We start from the raw sequence: 24,329 nt of genomic DNA on the forward strand, positions 1-24,329 counted from the left end.
CACATCTGGGAGCCAGATGTGTGTAGGGGCAGGTATAGACTCCCAGAATTTGAGGGATGGGACAGTAACCAGACCAAATCTGGCTAAAAATAGTCTTACCTCTGTCTGTACACTGGTGTAGCCTTATTTGTGGATAATTTTATAAAGTCGTGTATTAACAAAAAAACACATCTATTTAGTGTGTTTCTTAGTAGGGTGTTTGTGAATACCGTGGTCAGGGAGTGAAAACTGGAAGACAGTTTGTGGAGTCAGTGCTCTCCTTGTGGAGATATCTGACTTCCTGCCTTGGGGAAGAAGGGTGTGTGTGTGTGTGTGTGTGTGTGTGTGTGTGTGTGCAGTGTGTGGGGTAGGGTTCAGGTATCTCAGAAAACACAGGATTAAATCTTTTGGATTTATGATAATTGTTTCGCAGGCCTCAAAAGTTTCATGGCTTATTTCTCTGCATAAGTCCAAGGATTATGGAGTGCATGGGCTGCTTTAGTGCCCCTTAGGGAAAACGTGTGTTTCCCCTATACAAGTTTTGACAGCTTTCAGTAAGACTTTGGTAGGCCTGTGTTCCTGTCTCAGTATGTTGTTCATTCTTCTCAAATTGGATATTTGGGGAAGGTAATGTGAAAGATCACATTTTTATTAGGTGTTTATTAGGTGTTCTTATCTGTTGGGTCTATTAGAAAACTTTCAAACTTAGTGGAACATCACCTTTTAGTTTACAAAATCCCGGCATGCCAGGACAGCATGATACAATCTGAATTATAATTTTGGTCATGTTTGGGGGTCCTCTTTCTGGTATGCTCAGGGAATTATTACACTAGAAAATGTAGGCTTTTTCTTGATCCGGAAACTGACTTAGGTACCTTGGGTTCTGAGACATATTTGGAAGTCTGGAGATGAAACCTTTGGAGGCGTGGCCTTGAGACTACATTTCCCAGCTTGCCCTATGTTATCTGATTTCCTTGAGCTTTGCACAGGAACTTTATCGCAATGTTAAAAGATGAGCTTGGCGGTGACAGGTTTTAATCTTGTTTGAGAACTCAATTTCCCGTGGGCCCTTGGTCTTCTTGATGCTTTAGGGGGCCCATTCCATTCATTCGAATTTTTTTTTTTTTATTGCTTACTCTCCGGCTCAGTTCTAGTCATTAGGACTAAGGAGTGCTCAAAGAAAACAAATCGAATTTATTTATAGTCGATGGGGGAGGGACAGATTAAATAACCCAAACAAGTCCTGCGTGGTGGCACTCCTTTAATTCTGTCACTTGAGAGGCATTAGGAGGCGGAGTTTTGTGAGTTCGAGGCCATTCTGGTATACAAAACGAGTTTCAAGCCAGGAAGGGCTTCATATTGAGACCCTGTCTTAATACACAAATCTCCCCCCAACCCCAAACCAACCTCTTGTAATCCCAGAAATTAGGAGATGGAGACTGGAAGATCAGAAGTTCAAGTGCATTATTAGTGCGTTCGAGGGCCATCCCATCTCAAAACAAATCATAAAATGTATGCAAATTTTATTTCTGTGTCTCTCAGGATCCGCTATCTGCCATCATTTCCCAAACGCCTTCGGTTAGTCTCTTTACAAAGTACACTACATTTCCCAGCATGCCACGGCTGTCCGGCCGCTCTACCCAGATTCCCAGCATGCCCTAGGGGGCAGCCCCTCCTTTAGGCAGTTTTCTTTTTGCTGCTTGGTTTTTCGAGAGAGGGTTTCTCTGTGTAGCTCTGGCTGTCCTGGAACTCAGAGACTTGTCTGTTTCTGCCTCCCAAGTGCTGGGATTGAAGCGTGCCTTTTGACTGTTTTCATTCTGCTCAAGTTATTGCGAGTCGCCTCCATGGGGAGAAACTCCACCTCCCAGCTCGCCAAGCCTCAATCAGGACTCCGTTTCCCAGAGGGCTTTGGTTTACAGCCGTGACGTCAATATACGGAGCGGGGGCTGGGCGAGCTTCTGGGCGGTGCTTGTCGCGCGGCCGTTCCCGGCGGCCCCCGGGGCGGGCGGGTGGCGGCTGTTCGTCGCCCGGCGCTCCGTCGTTCGCTTAGTGGGCGGCCGGCGCGATGTCCGGCGAGGATGGCCCGGCAGCGGGCCCGGGGGCTGCGGCGGCTGCTGCGGCCGCCCGTGAGCGGCGGCAGGAGCAGCTGCGGCAGTGGGGGGCGCGGGCGGGCGCTGACCCGGGCCCCGGGGAGCGGCGAACCCGCACGGTCCGCTTCGAGCGCGCCGCCGAGTTCCTGGCGGCCTGTGCGGGCGGCGATCTGGATGAGGCTCGCCTGATGCTGCGAGCAGCGGATCTCGGTGCCGGCTCAGGCGCTGCGTCCGACCCCGCCGTCCCTTCACCTGCCCGTGCGGTGCTTGACTCCACCAACGCCGATGGCATCAGCGCCCTGCACCAGGTCAGCGCCCCCGCCCCGCGTCTTCGCCACTCGGGCATCCTCCCTCCTCGGCCCGGAGCCACCACCTCTCGACTCTGCCATTGCCGAGGATCCCGCCTGCTCTGTGACCGCCTCTTCTCTGTCAGTCCCGCTGTCATCTCTCTCCGGTGCATCTTTTGCAGCGTTGCTTGCTTCCGTGCCTACGCTGGCCGGGTTTCTCCTTTCCTGACTGGTACTTGTTTGACTGTGCTGCAGTCTTTCCTGACCCAGGCCTGAGGTTTCCTCCTCCTGCAGTCTGACTTGACCCTCCTCTTTCGATAGGCCCAGGTCCTTCAGTGTCACTTCTCTGAAGGTCCATCTTGTTTGTGCCTTCCTCTTCTTCCTGTGACTTGTGCTGTCCGTTGCTGCCTCAGGATGATCTTTTCCCCTCTAGGCAGTGTACCGTGTTGTTTCCTTGAAAAGGCACTTCCTCTGTTGTGTCGTCCTTTGCTTTCTTTATCTTTTCTCCTACCCTCAACCCCATGTCCTTAATTATCTCGTCACCCCCACTTTGGGGATCTTGCCACCTCTTATAGAGGTTTCTCCTCAACTCTTTCTCTGTTCACATTTTTTGCCTTCCTGGAAAGTTGTAGGCATTTGCTCTTCCAGGAGCTGGACCACTTTTCCTTTTGTTTTGTTGTTGGTTTTTTTTTTCCCCCCTTACACAAGGTCTTGCTATGTAGCCCAGGCCAGCCTCAAATGCAGGTCCTTATGTCTCTGCCCTTCTCATTTCTGGAATTACATAGCCACTTCACCTATCCTTGGTTCATCTCTTAGCCTTTATTGGGCAACGTTCTTCAAAAAGTGTGTCCTCTCTCCCGGATTTCCATCCTGTCACCTCCCAGAGGATTCTAGAACCTATTCCACTAAAACCTAGGATATCCAAGACACATTATTTTTTCCAGTGCTCTGTGCCTGAGAATCAGGTCCATCTTGTGTTACTTGGGTTCTTTTGGATTCAGGATGCTTTTATTCACAGTTAGGATGACGAAGGACAAGATTAGTCACACGAGTCTACATCTCGGTTCTCCCGCCTGGTCTCAGTGTTGGTCCACTGTCAGTCTTTTGGTGGGCAGCCTTCTTTCACAGCAGCTTCCATCTCCTGGGTTGTCCGCTCTTCTCCTTGCTAGGATCCCGTGGTTCAGTTACTGGTGGAAACAGAAGGGGTCCCGGAAGGGAAGCCTGCTGCCTGTGGAGATGGGAGACACAGGTTCAGTTTTCATGCATGCAGGTAGAGAAAAAACACTCACTCAGAATCCATCCATCCTGGTCTGGTATGTAGCGTGGGTGGTGGAGTGGGTACCTAGAATGTAGGAAGCCAGATGATTAGAAAGTGGAGGCAAGGTAGGTTGGAGGTTTAGTGTCAGTCAGCTTCAGCCACACAGTGAGTTTGAGGCCATCCTAGGCCACATGAGGCCTAGTTACAAAAACAAAACCAGTCAGTCAGTACTGATCTAATATCTGTTTGGCTGTCAGTTCTTTGTCTCTTGTCTCTTGAGTGGTCTTTCTCTGTGTCCTTTAGTTGTATTATTTGTGGAATGGGACCAGCGGTCACCTCTGTCCCTAGAAGCTCTGGTGGGAAGTGTCACACGGAAACTCCCTCTTGGGGCCTACATGAACTACAGGTGTACCATGGGAATTTGCTCCCAGTGCTGTCTGGGACATTTTCCTTTACATACAGCAGGACACTATTTTCCTGAGGCCCCACTCAGGGTCTCAGCGTCTTTGACCAGTCCAGGAGAGCAGCTCAGACTTCCACCACCCAAGTCCCTGGCTCCTGAGTTTTCCCTTCTGACCGCACCCCTCTTTTCTGGATCTGCTGGAGGCCACTAGAGTACCTCCTGTGACAGGAACCTGTAACCTCAGGCCTGGTATGTCAGACAGCCTTCCAGGTGGGACTCTCCTCCTCCTCCTCCCCCCAACCACGGAGAGACCTTGGTGAACTCACTTTTCAGGGCTTTGATGGAGGCTTGGAAGACTGGGAGAGGAGATTCAAAGAGAGTAGTTGGTTTACAGAGTCGGTACACAGAGGGAGCTAGGGTCTGGAGTGGGGCACATGTAGTGTCACCACCATGTAATGCCCTGGCTTTAGTAGTGAAAGTTCCCAGAGCTAGTTTCAGTCCCAGGAAAACAGGGACATTTGGTCACTCTATCTGGTGGCTTCTAGTGTCTCCTCATTTCTATACCTGGGCCTGTGTTTTCAGTTTTAAACCTTCCTTAGAGCATCAGCTTCCTGCTGCGATGTTCCTTGAGCCCCAGCTTCTACCTCACCAAGGCAGGGATACTATTTTTTTCTTCCCTTTGTCCAGTAATCTACCTTGTCCAATAATGGCTATGAGTTGGGTCTGCAGTAGGCAGGGCTGGGAGTTCAGAATCCTAGGTTTGAACAGGGAGAGACTGTGTGCTCAAACACATGGGTCTGAAGGAGGAGGGGCAAGTCTGGACCCCTAGGTCTAAGAAAAGAGGATTGGCTAGAGTTCTGTGTCTGAGGAGGAGGAGGTGGGCCTAGATTCTTGGGTCCCTAGTGCCCAGCCTTAGGCATCTTTCACATGGATGCCGGTTCCCGGCCAGGTCCTTGAAAGGGAAAGGCCCATCTGCCTCCTTGCCCCCCCTTCCATCACCATGACAACAGAGTGGAAATAAACTGAGCCCAGAGTGAAGCCCAGAGTTCATCCCGTTCCCAGGGCACGTGTGGCCCCCCTCTTGCAGCCTAAATTTCCATGACTTCATGCTCTTGGCCCTTGTAGCTTCCTTCCCTCCTTCTCCAGATGGTTGAACTTGAAAGAAGGGGGTTAATTTTCATGAGGGCCCAGGAGTCTGGACCTAGTTTCCTCCCTAGACTCAGTGGTTCCAGTGTCTAGCCTGTGTCATCAGGGGTTGGGACCAGCTCTTCTATGGCCCTGGGTACTGTGCTGGCTAGGGTGAGGCCTTCCTCTACCCAAGCTTTCAGTTCTAAGAGTGAGGAAGCGGGGTGGGGTGGGGTGGGGTGGGGGTGGGGGGTGTTGGGTGTTTGGAAAAGATGTTCTGAGGAAACCTGTACACAGAAAAATTTGGGAAATATGCCCCTGGCCCTCAAATCTGTCTCTGGCCAGTGCTGCATATGTGCCTTTTATGGTGATAATCTGTTTTCCTGTGCTATGAATGGAACTCGGGACTAGGTGAGCATTCTGCCACTACCTACCTGGGGCTATGTCTACTCAAGGTGCCCTGTCTTTTGGGAGACCATGTCTGGGCTCTGGGGCGCCTCTATCTATCTCAAGAATATGCTCAGCAGTCACATGCAGGGATACCAGCCCCACATGTTCCAATGTCCACTCTTTCATCCTGCTTCTAGAGCCTGCCCTTCTCTCCATGAACTCTGCATGCTCTGGTGACCCAAGCACGGTGTCACTAGAGTATTTTAAGTGGCTGGTGGCTGGAGGACCCCTGGGACTTACATTGGAGGCCATCGGCATTGCTTTCCACACCCCTCACTGGCCTTGGGTCCCTGGGTCTGCCTTTGTAGAAAAGTCTCCTTGTTGGGCCTCTGGTTGGGTGAGGTGAGAGCTGATGGGCTTGTTCCCATCCTCAGGCCTGCATAGATGAGAACCTGGAAGTCGTTCGCTTCCTGGTGGAGCAGGGTGCTACTGTGAACCAGGCAGACAACGAGGGCTGGACGCCTCTGCATGTGGCTGCCTCCTGTGGGTACCTGGACATTGCCAGGTGAGGCAAGGGTTGATTGAAGGGCAGGACTTGGGTTAGGTATTGGGTCCAGGCCTGGCAGCTCTGACCTTTCCTTGCCCCTAGGTACCTCCTGAGCCATGGGGCCAACATCGCTGCTGTCAACAGTGATGGGGACCTGCCTTTGGACCTGGCTGAGTCAGATGCCATGGAGGGGCTGCTGAAGGCAGAGATCACTCGCCGAGGTGGGCTATGGAATTAAGAGCTTTGGAATTTGGGAGTCTGGGCTCAAAGGTCCTGGCCATTTCCTTGGATTCGGCTCTCTTTATGTCTCTGTTTCTTCTCTAGTAAAATGGGAGTGGAGATACTGGGGGTTACCAAGGGTCTGGTGAGACACTGCCAGACACAGAATAAGAGTACTAGCTGCTATGAGTATGTCTGTCCTTTCATCATCAAGGAACTGAGGGATGGAGGTACCATGAGCAAATGTTTGTCCAGGAGTAAGGATCAAGATGGCTAGACCCTACCGTGTGTTAAGAGGGACTGGGAGACATAGTGGATTCTGTCCTAAGCTCCCAAGACCATTGTGTCCTGGTTTCTTTTAGTGAAAACTAGGAGCCCCTTGAATCTCCGTGTCTGGCCCAATTCAGTTTCCAGGATGAGGTGGTTGTGTTCTTAGTAGCAAGTTCTTATTTGTTTGTTTGTTTGTTTTTTCGAAATAGGATTTCTCTGTATAGCCCAGGCTGTACTGGAACTCACTCTGTAGGCCAGGCTGGCCTTGAACTCAAAAATCCACCTGCCTCTGCCTCCCAAGCGCTGGGATTAAAGGCGTGCGCCACCACTGCGAGGCTAGTAGCAAGTTCTTAAAGAGGCTTGAGATCACTCTCTGCTGTCATGAAAAGCTAGTGTCCATTGTCTAGGTCAGGTGTGGTGATGCATGCCTGTAGTCCCAGCCTTGGGTGATAGAGGAGGATCAGGAGTTCAAAGTCATGCTCCTCTATGTAGTAAGTTCAAGGCCAGCCTGGGCTACTTGAGATCCTATCAGCATACAAACAAATCAGTATCCAGAGCCAGTTAGCTTATAGCTGGGTGGATCTCATCTCTCTAATGCAGGGCTGGGAAGAAAAAGGATTGAGAAGCAGGCTGGGCTGGGGGAGTTATGGAGCTTAGCAGGCTCTCCATGAATGTAAGATGCCAGTGTATTCTGCATTCAGTTCTACACTGGAGAGTGTCCAGTTAGGAGGTAAGAGGGGAGAGAGGACAAATGGATCATGGGAGGCATGGGAGGCTTCTCTGTTCTTGCATGTTACATACAACCCGAGGTGGAAAGGCATGGGTTTAACATTTTGGCATATTGAATTTCAGATGGCTGTGAGTCACGTGGGGATGCTTGGTAGCTAGTCGGCACCTCGAGATGGGCAGAGGTTAGAAGCCTTCCTGGTTACAGTGGGGCCGCAGTAACAGCGCTGCGCTGAGCTCCCCTTCCTTTTCTTGACTTTAGTTTGGTAAAACGTCAAACACAGAAAAGTCGCCTCAGTACTACGACTTCTACCTTAGACCCTTTCCTGCAAGTATGTCTGTCCCACATGCATGTCTGGTGCCCACCGAGGCCATCGGATCCTTTTGCAATTGTAGTTACAGATGGTTGTGAACCATGCTGGGTGCTGAGATTTGAACCTGGGTCTTCTGGAAGAGCATCCTGTACTCTTAACCACTGACCTGTCTCTTTAGCCCTATTTATCTTTGAGACAGGTCTTGCTATGTAGTCCTGGCTGGTCTGGTACTCACTGTGTAGATCAGCTTTGACCTTGAATTTGGAGCAATCCTGGCCAAGCCTCCTGAGTACTTGAATTATACATGCACGCCAGCACTCCAGCTTCTGTTTTAAAAGTCTTTTTTTATTAGGGTAATTTAACTGATCATTAATGTGAAAGCTTATGCATGTGAGGGTCAGAGGACAACTATAGGAGTGGGAGTCTCCCCTTCCACCGTGCGGGTCCTAGGGATGGAACTCCAGGTTGTCAGGCTTGGTGGCAAGCGCCTTTCCCTGCTGAGCCAGCCTGCCAGCACACCAGTGGCTTTATGACAAAGCAGCTTTGAGGCTGTAATCAACACACCCAGCAGTTCACTCATTCAGAGTGCTCGGTTCGCGGTTGTGCTGTGGTCCACAGAGTTGTAGAGTCAATACCACATTCATTTCAAAGCATTTTTAAAGTCACCTTCAAGAGAAATCCTATAGGTCTTAGTTCCCTTTCCCATCCTATTTCTAAGGCCTTCCGTCTTCAGGAATGTATCCGTTATGAACATTTCACAGAGATAAAATTTCGGTCTGAACACCCTTTACTGCCTTGTCCTCCTCTCTTCCCTTCCGCATACACAGCATCAGTACCTTCCTTGTGTCTCCCTTTCCAGCCTGCCGTCCTCCCTTGCGTTCCTTGGCTCTTTGAGACTATGTTGCTGATGCTGTAGCCTCTGCCTAGATAATGGAGAGCACCTCCCTTGTCAGGCCCTGCTGCTCTACCCTCTCCGACAAGGAGGTGGGGCAACTTGCAGCCTTCACTCAGTGCCACAAGGTAACTTGCTGTGGCCTGAGCTTCTCTCACTGAGAGGCTTCAGTGAAGGTGAGCCCACCCCCTGTGGGTGCTGATACATTTCTGAGGTGTTCTGCCAGGCCTGATAAATAGTGAGTTCAAGGTCTGTCTGAACTACAGATCGAGTTCAAAGCCAGCTTGAGCGAATGAATGAATGAAGAAAGAGAGAGAGAGAGAGAGAGAGAGAGAGAGAGAACGAACAAATGAAGGAACGAACTAGCTATCGAGCTGGAGCGATGGCTGAGTCCTTGAGAACACTTTCTGCTTTGCCAGAGAATCAAGCTCAGTTCACAGCACCAGTATCCGGCTCACTGTAGCTTCAGCACCTGGCGGAAACTTGTACCTCTGATCTCTTCTAGTACCAGATTCTGCCCATGCACATATACACAGACACACACAATTAAAAATAATAAAAATAGAGTCTAAAAAAAATAGAGGGACTGGATGCTACTCAGTGGTAAAACACTTGCTGAGTATGGGCAAGTTCAATCCCCAGTACCATAGCACGGCAAAATAAGCACTCCAAGATCCAGACTCACAGTGTTTATTATTTTATTAGTTAATTTGGTTAATAGGCCTGGGCTGTTGTAAAACTTACTGTGTAGTCCAGTGTGGTCTTGTGACTCTCCTGCCTCAGCCTTTTGAGTGCTGGGTTTGCAGCAGTGAGCCACCATGCCTGGTTCTCTTTTTTGTATTTTATGGTGTTTGCAGTGAGAAAGTCACGTGCAGGCATATTTACAATATCTTAGGGCTTGGGTGTGGTTTAGTAGTCTAGCCTGTGGCACTTGGCCTAGGTTGTGGATTCCTTCCTCAGAATCAGGGAGAGTAGGAACTCCGTCAGTGGATGGATAAGCAGAATGTGGTCTATGCAGATAAAAAAAGGAAGGAAACTGACTCATCTAATAGCTAGGATGAACCTTAAGGGCTTAAATGAAGTAAGCCAGCCACACAAAGACAAGTGAGAAGTTCCCATTTGCATGAGATACTGAGAATAATCACACCAATAGAGCTTCCAATAGAAGTCATAGGGACAGAGCGTCAAATGTGGTCTCCAGCTGCTGGCAACCCTGGAAGTAGAAGTGGCTGTGGTGGGTTTAATCCTGTCACATCTCTTTAATCCCAGCTCTCAGGAGGCAGAGGCAGGTGGATCTTTGAGTTTGAGGCCAGCCTTATCTACATGGTGAGTTCCAGGACAGCCAGGGCTACACAGAGAGACCCTGACTCAATAAGCTAAACAAACAAAGCGGGTGGGGGAGTTGGCTAGATGGCTCAGTGGGTAGACGTGCTTGCTGTCAAGCCTGACAACTGGGTTTGATCTCTGGAACTCACATGGGAGAAGCAGAGAACTGACCTGTAATTATTATCCTGTGATTCTTATACATATACACAAATAAATGGCTGTAATAAAAATGTGGTAGGATAGAGTTACTGTTCACTGTGTGTAGAAATTTAGTTCTTCCTATGCCTGTAAGTGCATGCATGCGTGCACCTGTGTTCGTAGGCCAAAGGTCAAAGTGTTCCTCAGCTCTACACTTTGATTTTTGAGACAGGGTTGCTCAGTAGCTTAGAGCTTGATGATTGGGCTTATGTGGCTGACCAGTGAGCCCGAGGATCCTCCTGTCTCTGTCTCCCCAGTGCTGGGATTACAAGTGACCAACCATGCCTGGCATTTTACATTGGTGCTGGTTGGGTTTGAACTCAGGTTCTCATGCTGTGTGGTGGATACTTTACAAACTGAGCCATCTTTCCAGGCCCCAGTGTTTCAGTCTTTGGAGGTGGATCTCAAATGGCAGCAGCTGCTTTGGCATCATGTCAGGTCTGCTCTCTCATTGAGGTGCTTAGCAAGGCTTCTAGCAGTGCAGGCTGATGCCCAGCTGGAGCACCGTAGCTCCACTGTGGTGAGCTGTTTCTCTGTGTGATGCTCTGGCATGTGATTTCATGTTAGAGACAGAGCCCGTCACTGGGCAGGAGGACTTGTCACCCTATGACTAGGCTTTGAGCAGTCACACAGAAGCCATAAGGGGAGGAAAGTCAGGATGTAGTTACTGAAGGAGGAAGAGTGGGTGCTGCCAGGTCCTAGCAGTTCTGTTGTGGCTCAGGCTGCAGGGTCAAGCCTTGGCAGAATTCCTTTGGGGGACAAGATAGGAAGGGAACTTAAGTGCTTTTTGGGAAAGGTGAAGCTATCTCCTTTGACATCCAGGAAGGACAGAGGACTGCAGCACACAGAGACAGGCACAGTGGTCTGTGATAGTTACAGGTGCAAGCTTGAGTAACAGGAAGGCTATGCCTGGAGGGAATACTCAGGCAGGACGTGAACATGGTTGATGCTGCGGACCCGAGCTCCTCTCCTGGCATTTGTACTTCTAGGTGGTATAAGTGCATGGGAATGGTGCACAGTGTTTATCGTTGGTGAGAGGGAAAGGCTGGTGCCACCACCAGACAGTGGATGATGCCTGATTTATAAGCAAGTGATCCCAGCAGGGCCCAGCTGACTTAGCAGTGGAGGGTGGGCAGTACAGATTTCAGGCCTTACAGGGCATACAGTCCCCATTATAATGACTTTACCAGCTGCTATAGAGGGAAATGAGCCAAGGACAAGATGAGAAAAAATGGATGTGGCTGGATGCCATTAAAGCTTTATTTTCAGCCTGGTGAGATGGCTCAGTGGGTGAAGGCACTTGACATCAAGCCTGACTCCTGATTTCAGTCCCTGGGATCTACTTGGTGGAAGGAGAGAAGTGACTCCTGCAAGCTCTCCTCTGACTTTACACATGTGCTTGAGTGCACATATGCATTCACACAATAAAATAAATGTAATAAAAATTTTTCTTACAGCAAATTCAGTATTCACAGACATACACACACCCTTCATTTTCAGGACTAGGAAGGTAGCTAAGTCAGGACAGGGGCTAGCTGCACAAACTAAGGTTCTGAGTTCGAATTCCAAGCAACTATATAGATAAGCCAGCCAGTACCTGAAATCCTAGCAATTGTTGGGAGGCAGATATAGAAGGACCTGTGACTTGCAGGCCGGTCAGGCTAGCTGAATCAGTGTGTAGTCTACCAAGACAAGGTGTAGGGCAGGTGGCTTAGTGGTTAAGAGTTCTTGCTGGTCCTCCAGAGGAGAGTTCAGTTCCTAGCACCCACACGAGCACATCTAACTCCAGTTCTAGAGGAATCCGACACCCTCTTCTAGCCTTCTGTGGCACTAGGCACACATGTATATAGACATACACACAAGCAACGCACATGTGTCACACATAAAGCCCTAATAAACAAGCCAGCCCCAAACAGCCTATGCAAGAAAAACTGAATACCACAAGCAGGTGGTGGTTGTGTGGGAAGCACAGGGCACTTTTGAGCATGCACAAGAATCCTGGGTAGAGGTTGAAGAAAAGCAAAGGTCCTCCGCCCTTCCCCTTCCCTGCCACAGTAGGACAGAGCTGTGCAGTGACTCCCTTTAAGGAAGCAGGAGTCGGGAGGAAGAGGGCGGTCCTGGCCTTCCCTGCTCTATTCTCTGTGACTGCTTTGCAGATGGACTTTAGCCACACATTCTTGAACTCTGCCACTGCAGGGGGAGTCCTAGTTGGCCAGAAGACACAACGAGCCAGGACCCAGCTGCTACCAGGTAGCACCTAGCTACAGCTGGTGTCTGGATGGAGGTGGTTTTGGCTTGGGATGAGAAAGAAGATCCCTAAAAACTTTCAGGATTGTTTCTTAGATCTCATTTTTAGCTTTATGGTGGAAGTCTATAGTATATGTGTTGAGGAAGCAGCTGGTCAACCTTGGTTATAAGGGAGTGGACTGAAGCTGGAAAGGAGCCCATTATATTTAGGGGTTGAACTTGAAGCCTTATGTTTCCAGGCAGGCATCCTGCCACTGGACTAAACTGATCCCTGGTGCTTTGAGACAGGATCTTGCTTTGTTAGCCCTCGTTGGCCTTAACTAGTGAGTCTCTGCAGTTTACCCCTTGTGTAGGTTTTGTCTTGGTTTAGAGCCTAGCCTTTAACAGCTGAGTCATCTCTTCAGCTCCTTTGTGTTGGTTTTTAAAGCCAGGTTCTGCCTGAATGTCTTTGCCAGTGATACCCAGTGGAAATCCAGGGTGAACTACAAATGTAGTTTGAAATTTCCAAGTCATAGGCTGGGCGTGTGGCTTAGCTGATAAAGTGCTTACCTGTTAAGCAAGGCCCTCAGATTGATCCTCAGCACCATGTAAGCTAGGTGTGGTGGGGGAGCCTGTAACCCCTGCACTTGGGAGCTGGAGGCAGGTAGGCAAGATGCTTGTCCTCTGCTCTGTAGTGAGTTTGAGACCCATCTGGGAAGTGTAAACCTCTGTCTCTCTCACACACAGCACACAACAATAGCCAGTTAAATTGGGTGCACCTAAAACAGTGAGGGGAACTTGGGAGATGGCTCAGCTAATATGTTGAGTGCACGAGTCTTATGACCCAAGTCTCCATCAGTTGGTGGCACTGGTGCACAGTTGTACTCCCAGTTCCTAAAGTGAGACGGGAAAATTGTCAGGAAGCTCCCTCTGTATTTTATGTATTGTATGTATTTATGTGTATGGGTATTTTGCCTGTGTGCACAGATATATGCACCTCATGTGTGCATGGATCCCTTGGAACTAGAATTATAAATAGTTGTGAGCTGCCTTGTGGGTGCTGGGGTTTGAACCTAGGTCCTCTAGAGGAACAACAGTGCTTTTAACTGCTGAGCCTTCCCAGTCTGCTGTTGTGTTTTTGTTTAAGTTATTGTTTTTAAGCCAGAATCTGACTCTAGTCCAGGTTGGTTTGAAACTTACTATAAGAGGAAGAAGGAGAAACAGCAGTCAGGATGAAGAAAGAAAGAAAGAAAGAAAGAAAGAAAGAAAGAAAGAAAGAAAGAAAGAAAATAATGTATAAAGAAAAATAAATGTATAAAGAAAAAGGGGAAAGAAATCTTTAAACATTTAAATCTTGATCACCATCAAATATGTGCTGTAAAGATTGCATTTAAGTTGGAGCTATGCATGTGAGAATAAAAAATACTCATACATTAAACAAACCCCCAAAACTCACTATGTAGCGAAGCCTGCTCTCAAATTCATGGTGCTCATCCTGCTTGGGCCAGGTTCCTGAATTAGAGGTATGAGCCACCATATGCAGTTACGTACTGAAGTTTTGCTTGGTTTATCACACCTAGGAGGGAAAGAAACCAGTAGTCTCAGTGTGTGAAGGTGCTGGACCATAGATTACAGAGGGCGGGATAGGAAAACTTGGATGGTATCAAGTGTTGGATTTACTTGGGAAACTTGAGGTTTCATATTTAAGCAGAAAACAAGTTACTAACTGGTATAGGTCAACCTGTGGTTTCCATTCTTTAAGACCCTCTGTGGTACCCAGGTCTGCAGAGAGCACAATTGGGAAATACTGCATTAGTTCAGGCCTTCCAAGCAGAGAACTGCATGACAAAGACTTGTTGAGTCATGGGGCCAAGCTGCGACCAGTTGAAACTGTCACCTGGGTTTCCTAGAGCATCTTGTATGAGTTCACCTGTCACTGTCTCATTCCCCTAGGTGTGGATGTTGAGGCAGCCAAGCGGGCTGAAGAAGAATTGTTGCTTCGTGACACGAGGTGCTGGCTGAATGGGGGTGCTATGCCAGAGGCACGTCACCCCCGGACTGGGGCCTCGGCCCTGCATGTGGCTGCTGCCAAGGGCTACATCGAGGTGATGAGGTGAGCTTGGCCAGAGTCACTGTTTTGTGTCTTGAAGCTTCTTGGGGGCTCTTGTCCTTTTTTCTAGTTTACACACCTAAAATCAAGCATTTCCCTCTCCTTAGTTGTATTTAAGAGGTTTAAAAATTATATTTGTGTGTGTGTGTGTGTGTGTGTGCGCGCGCGCAAACTTACATGAAGGTACATATAAGTACAAAATTGTGAATCACACACATAAAAATAAAATTAGCCTTAAAAAATGTCATTAAGTTGGGTATGTTGGTACATGCCTTTAATTTCAGCACTTGGAGGTTGAGGCGGCACTGCTGGGGGTTCCAGGCTAGTCCAGAATATATAGTAAGACCTTGTCTTCAAAAGAAAAGCAAGAGGAAAAAAGTGCCTGATCCCCTGTTGTACATCTGTGTTCACAGTACTTGAGAAGCAACGGCAGGAAGATTACTGGAATCTCAAGGCCAGACTTGTCTACATACTGAGTCTGAGACTAGTGGTTTATAATGGGATCCTATCATAAAAAATTCCAAAGCCCCAGATGGAGTTAAGATGAACAGCTGCCTCTCTGCTTTTCATACTGCTAAGGTTGTAGGTAGGTTTTCTCAGACAGGATTTAAGACCTTGTACCACCCCAGATTTACAGCTGGTCTGCATTGCTCTGCTCCTAAGGGACTGGCTTCAGCCTCTGTAGTTTCCATATGATTTTCAGGTCCAAGGTTGATCTCTGAACCCGTCTCTTCTCAGGGACAGGATACCCTAAGCATTCAAGTGCAGAGGCTAAGCCCTTCTTCAGATACGATTCCCACTTGTGGATGTGACCCATTGTAACTTAATTCTTTCAGATCCTATTTAATGATGATTCTTAAACACTTTAACTTCCCTTGTAGCCCACCACCTACCAGAGGTAGTGGAAGAGAAAGGATACGGGGGAAGTGGACTTGTTTAGAAAGGTTCTTTGGAGCAACTCCTGTCTTTGTTGTCTAGAAATCACCAGTTCAGTATACAGGTTACCAGTGGCAGCTTTATCCACTTGCAAACACTTCATGGATACACCAGTAGTCCAATTTGGTAGAGTCGGGTTAGCAACAGAGGTGATATGACCTAGCAGAGAGAGCCAGGTCTCAGCCTCAGCTCAAGTCAGCAGGAGGAACATGGAGGGACACCAGGAAAGGGACACCAGGAGAAGTTCTCGGCTGTGCCTTTCTCAGTGAAGTGGAGACTCGAGGGCCACAAATGTTGCACAGCTAGCTGTACCAGCAAGCCAGGCTTTGTGTCCATCACTCTGTGGAGTCTTGTGTTTATACCCTCCAAACTTCATGTGTCCGCCATGTACCTCGCTTCAGCACTTGAATCCATCAGCCCAAGGCCGAAGAAGCGGCAGGAAACTGCAGTATGCCAGACTTGACTGCAGTATGCCAGACCTTTTTTTGTGTGTGTGTGTGTGTGTGTGTGTGTGTGTGTGTGTGTGTTTCTGTCTATGGAGTCCCAGCAAATGCAGCTCAATTACACATTGTAAGTTAGATCAATACATGCATGTTGTTAACAAAGAATCCATCATGTGTCCTTTCACATGCTTGATTTAGCAGAACATCCTCTCTCCTGTGTCTGCTTCAGGGAAATGTTCCTTCACAAGTCGGCCTTAGCCTTTCAGACCTGTGTTCACTTTAACAAAATGTTCCTTCATGTGTTTGCCCCAGCAAAACACAATCCAACCGACTTTCCAAAGAACCCTCAAGTTTCAACCCATCGTGACTTCCTTACCTGTCATGGCATCTGCATCTCAAGTCAGTCGAGACAGAGGCACAGGAAGCAAATGTATATTCCTTTTCAGGAGAACGTTCCAGAAGTTTGTGCACCACTTAATGCCCGTGTTCTGTTTCCCCAATTCTCACTATTGACCATTCATAGTTGCAAGGAAAGCTAGGTTTGTTTTCACACAGCCCTGTGTCTGGCTAATGGTTATATGGTGTGTGTGTGCATGTCTGTGAGCACTTGTTATGTGTAAATGCACATTCGTGTGTGTGTGTGTGTGTGTGTGTGTGTGTGTAGGCCCTAGGTTGCGACAGTGTCTCTGGGAGAACCCTGAGCTTGCCTTTTTGGCAAGTCTAGCTAGCCATCTCCCTCTGAGGGCTTTCTGTTCCTTCCTCTGCCTGCTAGAATTACAGGTGGACTGTCTTGTCTACTCAGTGTTTAGGTAGATGCTAGTGAGCACAATGCCTGTCTTCATGCTTACACACTTTATCCATTGAGACATCTCCCTATACGTGGAGAAAGTGTATTGATACTTGTGGACGACCTCATTCTCCTGTCACAGAACCGAAGGACTGGGCTTAGGAATGTCCATGGGCATAGGAAGGACATCAGCATATTCACACCTAGAGTCTCTGTGGGAGGGGCTGAGGGTGTGACTTAGTGGAAAGCACTTGCCTAGCATGTGGTTCTGGTCCCGGTCCCAGCCCTGGGAAGGAACTGAGTGATTACAACTTGTGTTTGCTCGTTTGGCCTTCTCAGTCAATACCTCATGTTGATCAAGGATAGCCTCCAATTCATCAGTCTTGAATCTCTGATCTTTCTTCCTTTGTATCCCTCTGGGATTCACAGTGAGAGCCGCCATGCTTACCTCCCTCCCCTGTAATTTCTTTCTTTCTTTTTTTTTTTTCCCAGTTGAGACAAGGTCTTGTTGTAAAATCCTGACTAGCCTGGCACTTGATATATAGTTGTCTGGCCTCAGCTTCTTAGTGATGGGATTACAGGTGTGATGAATTTTGTGATTTTGTGATAACCTTTTTGTGTAGGTTTGTATTTACACTCATCTGTTCATTGAATTTGCTGTTATTTATTATTTTTAACTATATTAAAAGTCTTACTGTTACTCTCCTCATTTAAGTAGAGGTAAATATTTACTTAATGTCTGTTAGGTGCTGGCCTCCTGGGCTGGTCTCAAACTGCCCATTCTCTTAGGCTTCCTGGCATTTCAGGTATGTACCATAGTCATAGCTAGTGACAGAGATGTGATGGTTTGGGTCGTTCGATTCTGATGGCTGTCCTGTCTGTTGAAAGCCCACCAGGTGTTGGACACTGGCACAAGTGTTGCGGGGTGTAGCAGTACCCAGTTGAAAACCTTGGCTTCTAGACTAATGAGACAGCTCAGTAGGTAAAGGTGCTTGCCACATAAGAGCCTGGTGACTTGCATTGGTCTGGTCACTCGTGGTGGAAGGAAAAGACCAATCCCTGACTATTGTCCTCTGATCTTCATACATGCTGTGGCATGTAGGTTCACATTCACACACATTGCACACACAATAATAATAATAAATAAAACTTTACGTTTATATGAGTAAAGCCTCGGCCAAGGGAAGATATAAGCAGCATGTGACAGGGAAGGCCCTCTGCGAAGAAGCTGCTAGATGAGGAAGTGCTGGTGCATTAGGGGATGTAACTGGGTGACATGCTGCAGGCTCCAAGGATACTGACCAGGAGAGGAACACAGCCAGTACTGATGTGGGCCATGGCATGTAGGAATTTAGCAAGAAGCCCAGCATGCCCTGGGATGGGAGCAGGAGAATCTTGGGAAATGTGAGGGAGGGAGTCTCAGAGCCAGACAGGACGTAGTGCTTTGCAGTCTGTTGGGCATTTCTGCCTCCCCATGCTTGTGGCCTTGCTCACTGACACAGGACCTCACTCCTTTCAAAAGAGACCTTGCCCCATGCTGAGTTTGGAGAGCTCCCTGGTTGTTACCTTCTGGGCCGTTATTGGTTGAGCCAGGCTCTTTGAGCTCTAGCTCTCTGGTGTTTTGGTCTGGTCTTTGGTGGGGCTGTCCTGGATGTTGGAGGAGGTTAAGCAGGCTCTCCAGCCCTAATCTACTGATGCTACCTGTCTCTACCTGTAAGTTAGGATTCTCCTGATGATGGTGTGTGTGTGTCTGTCTGTCTGTCTGTCTGTCTGTGGTGCTTGACACTGTTGATAACCACTGTTCTAAAACAGCTTGGTTCTAGAATTACCCAGGCCCTTCGTGGGTCACATCCTTCTAAGGCTTGGGTTAGTGGGGGAGTCTTGCACTTTTCTCATGACCCCTCACCACTGCTCTGAGTCCTTTAACATGGGGATTCAAAGAGTGGGATCCCTGTGCTATGAGGAACCTCTCATGGGTTTGAATTGTAGCTACTGGTCCAAGGGAGGGCTCAGTTGTGCAAAGAAGCTTGGGGAGGGCTGGCTGCCAGCAAATCCAGTAGTGGTTTTTTTGTGTGTGTGTGTTGACCAGTAGTACTGTGGCCACAGAATAAAATTTGAAATCATTGGCCTTGCTTGACCCTTGACCTCAGACTCCATGTCCCTTAGGTTGCTACTCCAAGCTGGCTATGACACAGAGCTCCGGGATGGAGATGGCTGGACACCCTTGCATGCAGCAGCCCACTGGGGTGTGGAGGATGCCTGCCGTCTGCTGGCTGAGCACGGTGGGGGCATGGATTCGCTGACCCACGCGGTAAGGGCCATGTCAGGTGGTGGGGCAGGGTAGGGAGAGAAGCCCTCACATCAACAACATCTGCCTCCTTCCCCTTCTCAGGGGCAGCGTCCCTGTGACCTGGCTGACGAAGAAGTGATGAACCTTTTGGAGGAACTGGCTCAGAAACAGGAGGACGTGAGTCTCGACTCTAGTTTGCCTCTTTACTTGGCAGCTCTGAGGAGGTAACAGTAACTGGGATGGCTAATATCCTTTGTCCCTTGACACCCTCAGTCCTGGGACCTTCTGTTCCCACCTGGTGACCCAGCTCTGGTGGAAGTCTATGAAAGGGGGCACCTCTGGGTATATGGAGGAGGTGAGGCTGTGTTTCCTCTCTGCTGGGTGTTTGCTGTCTGCTTGATGAGGAGAGAGCTGTGACATACATTGAGTCTATCCTCCCCTGATGTCTCTAGTGAAGGGATCGTGGATGTGGGCCCCTGGCAGATGGCATGAGCTGGGATTTCAGTATTTAGTGAGGTGGCCCAGACATTGTGGGAGCCAGCCAGAAGACCCATTGGGAACATTCTCCAGAGATGAGTACTGTGGCACACTGAGACACAACGAGGGCACGGGCCAGTGGAGCATTGCTGTGACAAGACAGACATGGGTTTATGGCAACAGACTTCATTTCGTCTGGGAAGGTGGCCACTATCATTGAGCTGAGAGCTTGTCTGTGATAACCGTAAAGGAGACGAAGAGCCGCCTGCCCTCGTCGCCCTGCCAACAGTTAACCAGAATCCTAGATGTGCTCAAGAGTAGGGAGGAGGTCTGAGCAAGTTGCTAGCTCCTGGGAAGTAGAAGAATGCCTCTGGGAATAGAACTGGAGGCCAGCCGGGCAGTGGTGGTGCACGCCTTTAATCCCAGCACTTGGGAGGCAGAGGCAGGCGGATTTCTGAGTTCGAGGGCAGCCTGGTCTACATAGTGAGTTTCAGGGGACAGCCAGGGCTACACAGAGAAACCCTGTCTTGAAAAACAAACAAGCAAGCAAGCAAGCAAGCAAACAAACAAACAAACTGGAGGCCAGTGACAGTTGCATCAGGCTAAGCTTGGGAGAGCTTGCATAAGCCCCAGATACGGTGTGCTGCCAGGATACTGAGTTCTCATGTTTGCAGAACTCTGTATAAAGTGTGGCTAGCCCAATTATGTGTGATGGCTCTGGAGGTGGGGAGGAAGCACCGAGAGGGGAAAGCAAGGAGATCCAGGAGGGATTGTACTCTCTGGCCTTCCCCAGTTGTCCCCTTCCATCCTTATAGCTTAGAAACCAAAAGGAAGCCTCTCAGGGCCGAGGCCAGGAGCCACAGGTCCCTTCAAACAGCAAGCACAGAAGGTAAGAAAAGGCCAGGCTTAGGGTGGGTTGGACTCACCACCAGACTTAGACAGTGACACTCTGTCCTTTCTCTAGGAGCTCGGTGTGCCGTTTGAGCAGCCGTGAGAAGATCTCCCTGCAGGATCTGTCAAAGGAGCGTCGGCCTGGTGGGGCGGGAGGGCCCCCTATTCGAGATGAGGATGAGGGAGAGGAAGCCTCAGCTGGTAAGGATGCTAAGAGCCCTGGGTCCGAGGAAGGACTGAGTGCTGGGCCTGGATTCGTGGGACTCCAGAATATCAGAGGTAGCTGACATCTCCTGTGACATTCCCTTTCTGTTCCTGTACCACAGAGCACCCAGCTGTGGAACCAAGAGCCCTTAATGGTGTGTCTACCCCTGTGTCCTCCAGCCCTAAGAGCCCTGTGGTGAGTCTGATCACCGTGAGCTGATGTGAGGTTTGGGGCAATGGCGGTACCCTGTAACTACTCCTACCTTTGGTCAGGAAGATGGCCCTTTGCCTTGCTTCCTAGGTCCTTGTGGACAAAGAACTATTTTTTTGGTGGCACCTGCCTTGCTGTGGCACCTGTGATTTGCTGTGGTTCTCCTCGAGTTATACTCTTAGCTTCTGGGGAGAGGGATCATTGCTTTGCTCACTGATGGAGACTTTCCCTCCTCTCCCAGCTGCCAGAAGAGGCTCCTTTCTCCAGGCGCTTTGGTCTCCAGAAGACAGGGAGCTCTGGTGCCTTGGGTCCTTCAGAAGGGAGGGGTACAGAGGGAGTTCTTGGTCTGCAGCGCTCAGCCTCCTCCTCCCTCCTAGAAAAGGCCTCCACTCAGGTAGGTGTCTGGAAGTGTGCTGGGTAGGGGAAAGGTAGGTGGGGTGTCTTCTGCCTCAGGACAGAGTACCTTCTTTGTTTTTCTCTTGCCACCACAGGCCAGGGAGCCTCTTCTTGCCAGAATAACCCCTACCCCTGCCCAGAAAGTGCCAGAGCCCTTCACCCTGTAAGTACCTAGAGCAGGGCAAGGGGCCAAGTCTGGTGCTTATCCTGACATTTTGAGATCCTGGGAAAGCCCTTAACGGGGGCAGCAAGTAAATGCTCACTGTAAAACTCCCACTGTGATCTGACTGCCTCAGGGCCTTTGCTCTTTCTGTTGAATCCATAGGGTCAGATTGGGCTCTCCCTCCTTCCTGTCTGCCTTGTTGTCACCTTTTCTCTGGGCCCACCAGGACTGTCTTGCTGACACTGACACAGTGCAGTCCCTGGCTTATGCTCTTTATTTTCTCCTTATGCTCCAGACTTGCCTTTTTGGCCGCTGTTTGGTTTTTGTCTGTTTTGCCTAGAAACGACCCCTTTCAGTAGTGACAACTGTTTTATTCTCTGTGGTCTGTCCCGTGCCTGGCACAGAATGCAGGCTTGAGGGGTATTTGCTGATGAATGAATCCATGCAGGTGTGAGGCTGCCATGCCTCCTTCTTTGGATCACTCCCCTCTGCCCTCCAGGAGGGAGCCTGGATCTCCATTGAAGTCAAATGTCCTCACAGCCTCGGCAACACCCCTGGCCGACTCCAGGGATCGTCGGAGGTAAAGAGGCTGCGGGCAAGCAGCACCGAGAGAGCAGTGTTTGGGGGCTTTAGGGCTCTGGCTAGTCCTCCTGGAGTACCTGGTCTAAGGTCTGTGGGAGTTGAAATGGACTCTGCTAGGATGTACACCCTTCTATAGGTTCACTCATGGGTGTGAGAGCTCCTAAGGGACGGGGCACTGTCTCAGTTCAGGGTTCTCCACTCAGGTCCTACCAGATGCCTGTGCGCGATGAGGAGTCTGAGTCTCAGCGGAAGGCTCGCTCCCGCCTTATGCGACAGTCTCGGAGGTCCACACAGGTGTGGCCTTGGGCTGGGGCTTGTGCTCTTGGGTCTGAGGGAGGAGGGCTGGGTCAGAGTCTTCCCTGATTGTTCTCTCTGCTAGGGTGTAACTTTGACAGACTTGAAGGAAGCAGAAAAGGTGGCTGGGAAGGTCCCAGAGCCAGAGCAGCCTGCCCTGCCCAGCCTGGTGAGCAGGGTTAGGTGAAGTGGGTTGAGTGGAACCCGTCTTCCTGTTTCTGACTGTGCCTTCCTGGCAGGACCCTTCTCGGAGACCTCGGGTCCCTGGAGTGGAGAGCGCTGACGGCCCTGCCCAGAGAGGTGAGGTCTGTTTTCTGGGAAGTCTTTCCCTAGAGAGCCATCCTCTCTCTCACATAAAGTCTTTTGTTAACTTGGGGATGGAATCAGGTTCCATGCACAGTAGACAAGGGTTCCTATAGTAGTGTCTGGGCTGATTCCCGCTAATTCCCCAGCAGAGGCGCCCGAAGGGCAGGGCCAGGGACCACAGGCGGCCAGAGAGCATCGGAAAGCTGGCCATGAGCGGAGGGGACCAGCCGAGGTGAGGGTGCTGTGTGGAGGGTTGGTGGGCTGGAGGGAGGGCAGGCCCGGACATTAGGTAGAGACTAAACTCTTGGGGGTCTTCTTCAGGGAGAAGAGTCGGGGCCTGCGGAACGGAGCCCAGAGTGCAGGTAGACTGGATCATGTGTGGAGGCTGGGGCACATTTCTGGGGTAAAGCTAGGTTCCTAAGGCGTGTCCCTTCTGTCCAGCACTGTGGATGGCGGATCTACGGTCCGCAGGCAGCGCTCACAGAAAGACCTCACACTAGAATCCAAGCAGGAACATGAAGAGCCTGATGGGGGCTTCCGGAAGGTGCAGCATCCCACCCCATGCTCCACCCTACCCTGTTCTGGGTTCAGCTGAGGGCCCCCATCCGGCCCCTTCTGAGTCTGCCTGCATCCTGTGTTTCCCCAGCTGTACATAGAGCTCCGCAGGGAGAATGAACGACTTCGAGAGGCCCTGACAGAGACCACCCTGCGCCTGGCACAGCTCAAGGTGGAGTTGGAGCGGGCTACACAGGTATAAAGGTGTTGGGGATAATGAGAGGCAGAGCTCCAGTCAGGAGGGCCTGGCCCTGGCTGGGAGGCTGGAGAGTTCCTTCCCTGGTGACAGGGCTCTGCCTAGTGGAGTAAGGACGCAGCTCTTGACTCCAGGTCTTTCTGTCCTCACCAGCGGCAGGAGCGCTTTGCTGAGAGGCCCGCCCTCCTTGAACTGGAGAGATTTGTGAGTTGGGCTCCTGGGGGTGGGCCCGCTGTGTCCCAGGCTTACCCTGCCCCTTGTGCTTACCCTGCTCTGAACCTGCCCATGCCTTGCAGGAGCGCAGGGCTTTGGAGCGCAAGGCAGCAGAGCTGGAGGAGGAGCTGAAGGTAACTGGGGCTTGTGATGGGCAGTAGCCGGAGCCCAACCTACCTAGCACCACCCAGCTGACTCCCCTGTCTCCTAGGCCCTGTCTGATCTCCGGGCTGACAACCAACGGCTCAAGGATGAGAATGCAGCGTTGATCCGAGTCATTAGCAAACTATCCAAGTGACTCTGGAGGAGTTCCCGCACCACATTTATACTGCTGCTTCTGACACACGCACCCTTTCCCCCGCGTGAATATGAGTGACAAGGCTCTGGGGGAAGTTGCTGAGAAGCCATAACCTCTCCGGACCTCAAACCGGGAGGAAAGCACAGAGTCCCCAGGAACCAAGGGGACCCCTTTCTGAGGTCAGGATAGAGGTGGGAGGCTGAGCCAGGTAGGGACATGTTGCTGAGAGTGGACAGGCACCAGAGATGGGACCAAGAAGCAAGCAAGGACCAAGAGACAAAATCAGTATCCAGAAGCAGAGTGGTTGCCCCAGGGTCCCACCTCACGTGTGATGCTGCCCAGCACCCCTCCCCTCCCCAGCAGGGATCCAGGAATGTGCCAAGAGTCCCACTGGCCTCTGCCAGGTGGGCCTGTATATAGGGTCCACGTGCAATAGGGAGGGGTGTCTTCTATTTTTGCTGCCTCCTCCCCACCCATTGTCTGGGGAGGGGGAGAAGGTATTTTTGAGACAAAGCACAGGCACCATAAATAAAGTCGTGACATTGCCACTCAGTGACTTGGTCTCCTGCTTGTGGGCTCAGGCTGTCGGAGCCCATTTGGATGTGGTACAGCTGGGGTGTGTGTGGGGCTGCTCACAGGTGTGGGGAGGTCACTTTGCTAAAGTGAACAACTGGAGCAAAGGATCCCAGACGATGTGGGAATCAAAGGGAAGCTCATGGTGCTGTAT

General features: G+C 50.2%; 1 protein-coding gene across 3 annotated transcripts; it reads left to right on the forward strand.

Moving 5' to 3' along the window:
* Positions 1-1,949: 1,949 nt before the first annotated feature.
* Positions 1,950-24,150, forward strand: Ppp1r12c (protein phosphatase 1 regulatory subunit 12C). Of its 3 annotated transcripts, none has more exons than XM_076927708.1 (22): positions 1,950-2,377; positions 5,967-6,097; positions 6,182-6,300; positions 14,204-14,363; positions 18,693-18,837; positions 18,919-18,993; positions 20,109-20,182; positions 20,258-20,385; positions 20,511-20,584; positions 20,841-20,993; positions 21,091-21,158; positions 21,607-21,738; positions 21,944-22,034; positions 22,120-22,203; positions 22,274-22,334; positions 22,487-22,572; positions 22,662-22,702; positions 22,782-22,884; positions 22,987-23,091; positions 23,245-23,295; positions 23,388-23,438; positions 23,516-24,150. In XM_076927708.1, the coding sequence occupies exons 1-22, from the start codon at positions 2,045-2,047 to the stop codon at positions 23,600-23,602; spliced, it is 2,352 nt and encodes a 783-aa protein (XP_076783823.1). In that variant the 5' UTR covers positions 1,950-2,044; the 3' UTR covers positions 23,603-24,150. The 3 variants fall into 3 exon arrangements, with proteins under 3 accessions (XP_076783823.1, XP_076783824.1, XP_076783825.1); XM_076927709.1 differs by having other exon boundaries at positions 22,490-22,572; XM_076927710.1 differs by having other exon boundaries at positions 21,658-21,738.
* Positions 24,151-24,329: the final 179 nt, after the last annotated feature.

Source organism: Arvicanthis niloticus, chromosome 30, assembly GCF_011762505.2.
Source record: "Arvicanthis niloticus isolate mArvNil1 chromosome 30, mArvNil1.pat.X, whole genome shotgun sequence".
NCBI lineage: Eukaryota > Metazoa > Chordata > Mammalia > Rodentia > Muridae > Arvicanthis > Arvicanthis niloticus.

Excerpts from the sequence above, each read along its gene's own strand:
- Ppp1r12c (XM_076927708.1), top strand. The coding sequence starts at position 2,045 with ATGTCCGGCGAGGATGGCCCGGCAGCGGGCCCGGGGGCTGCGGCGGCT. Across the intron at positions 22,703-22,781 it reads GAACGGAGCCCAGAGTGCAG|CACTGTGGATGGCGGATCTA; the intron begins GTAGACTGGATC and ends CCTTCTGTCCAG. Across the intron at positions 23,092-23,244 it reads AGTTGGAGCGGGCTACACAG|CGGCAGGAGCGCTTTGCTGA; the intron begins GTATAAAGGTGT and ends TGTCCTCACCAG.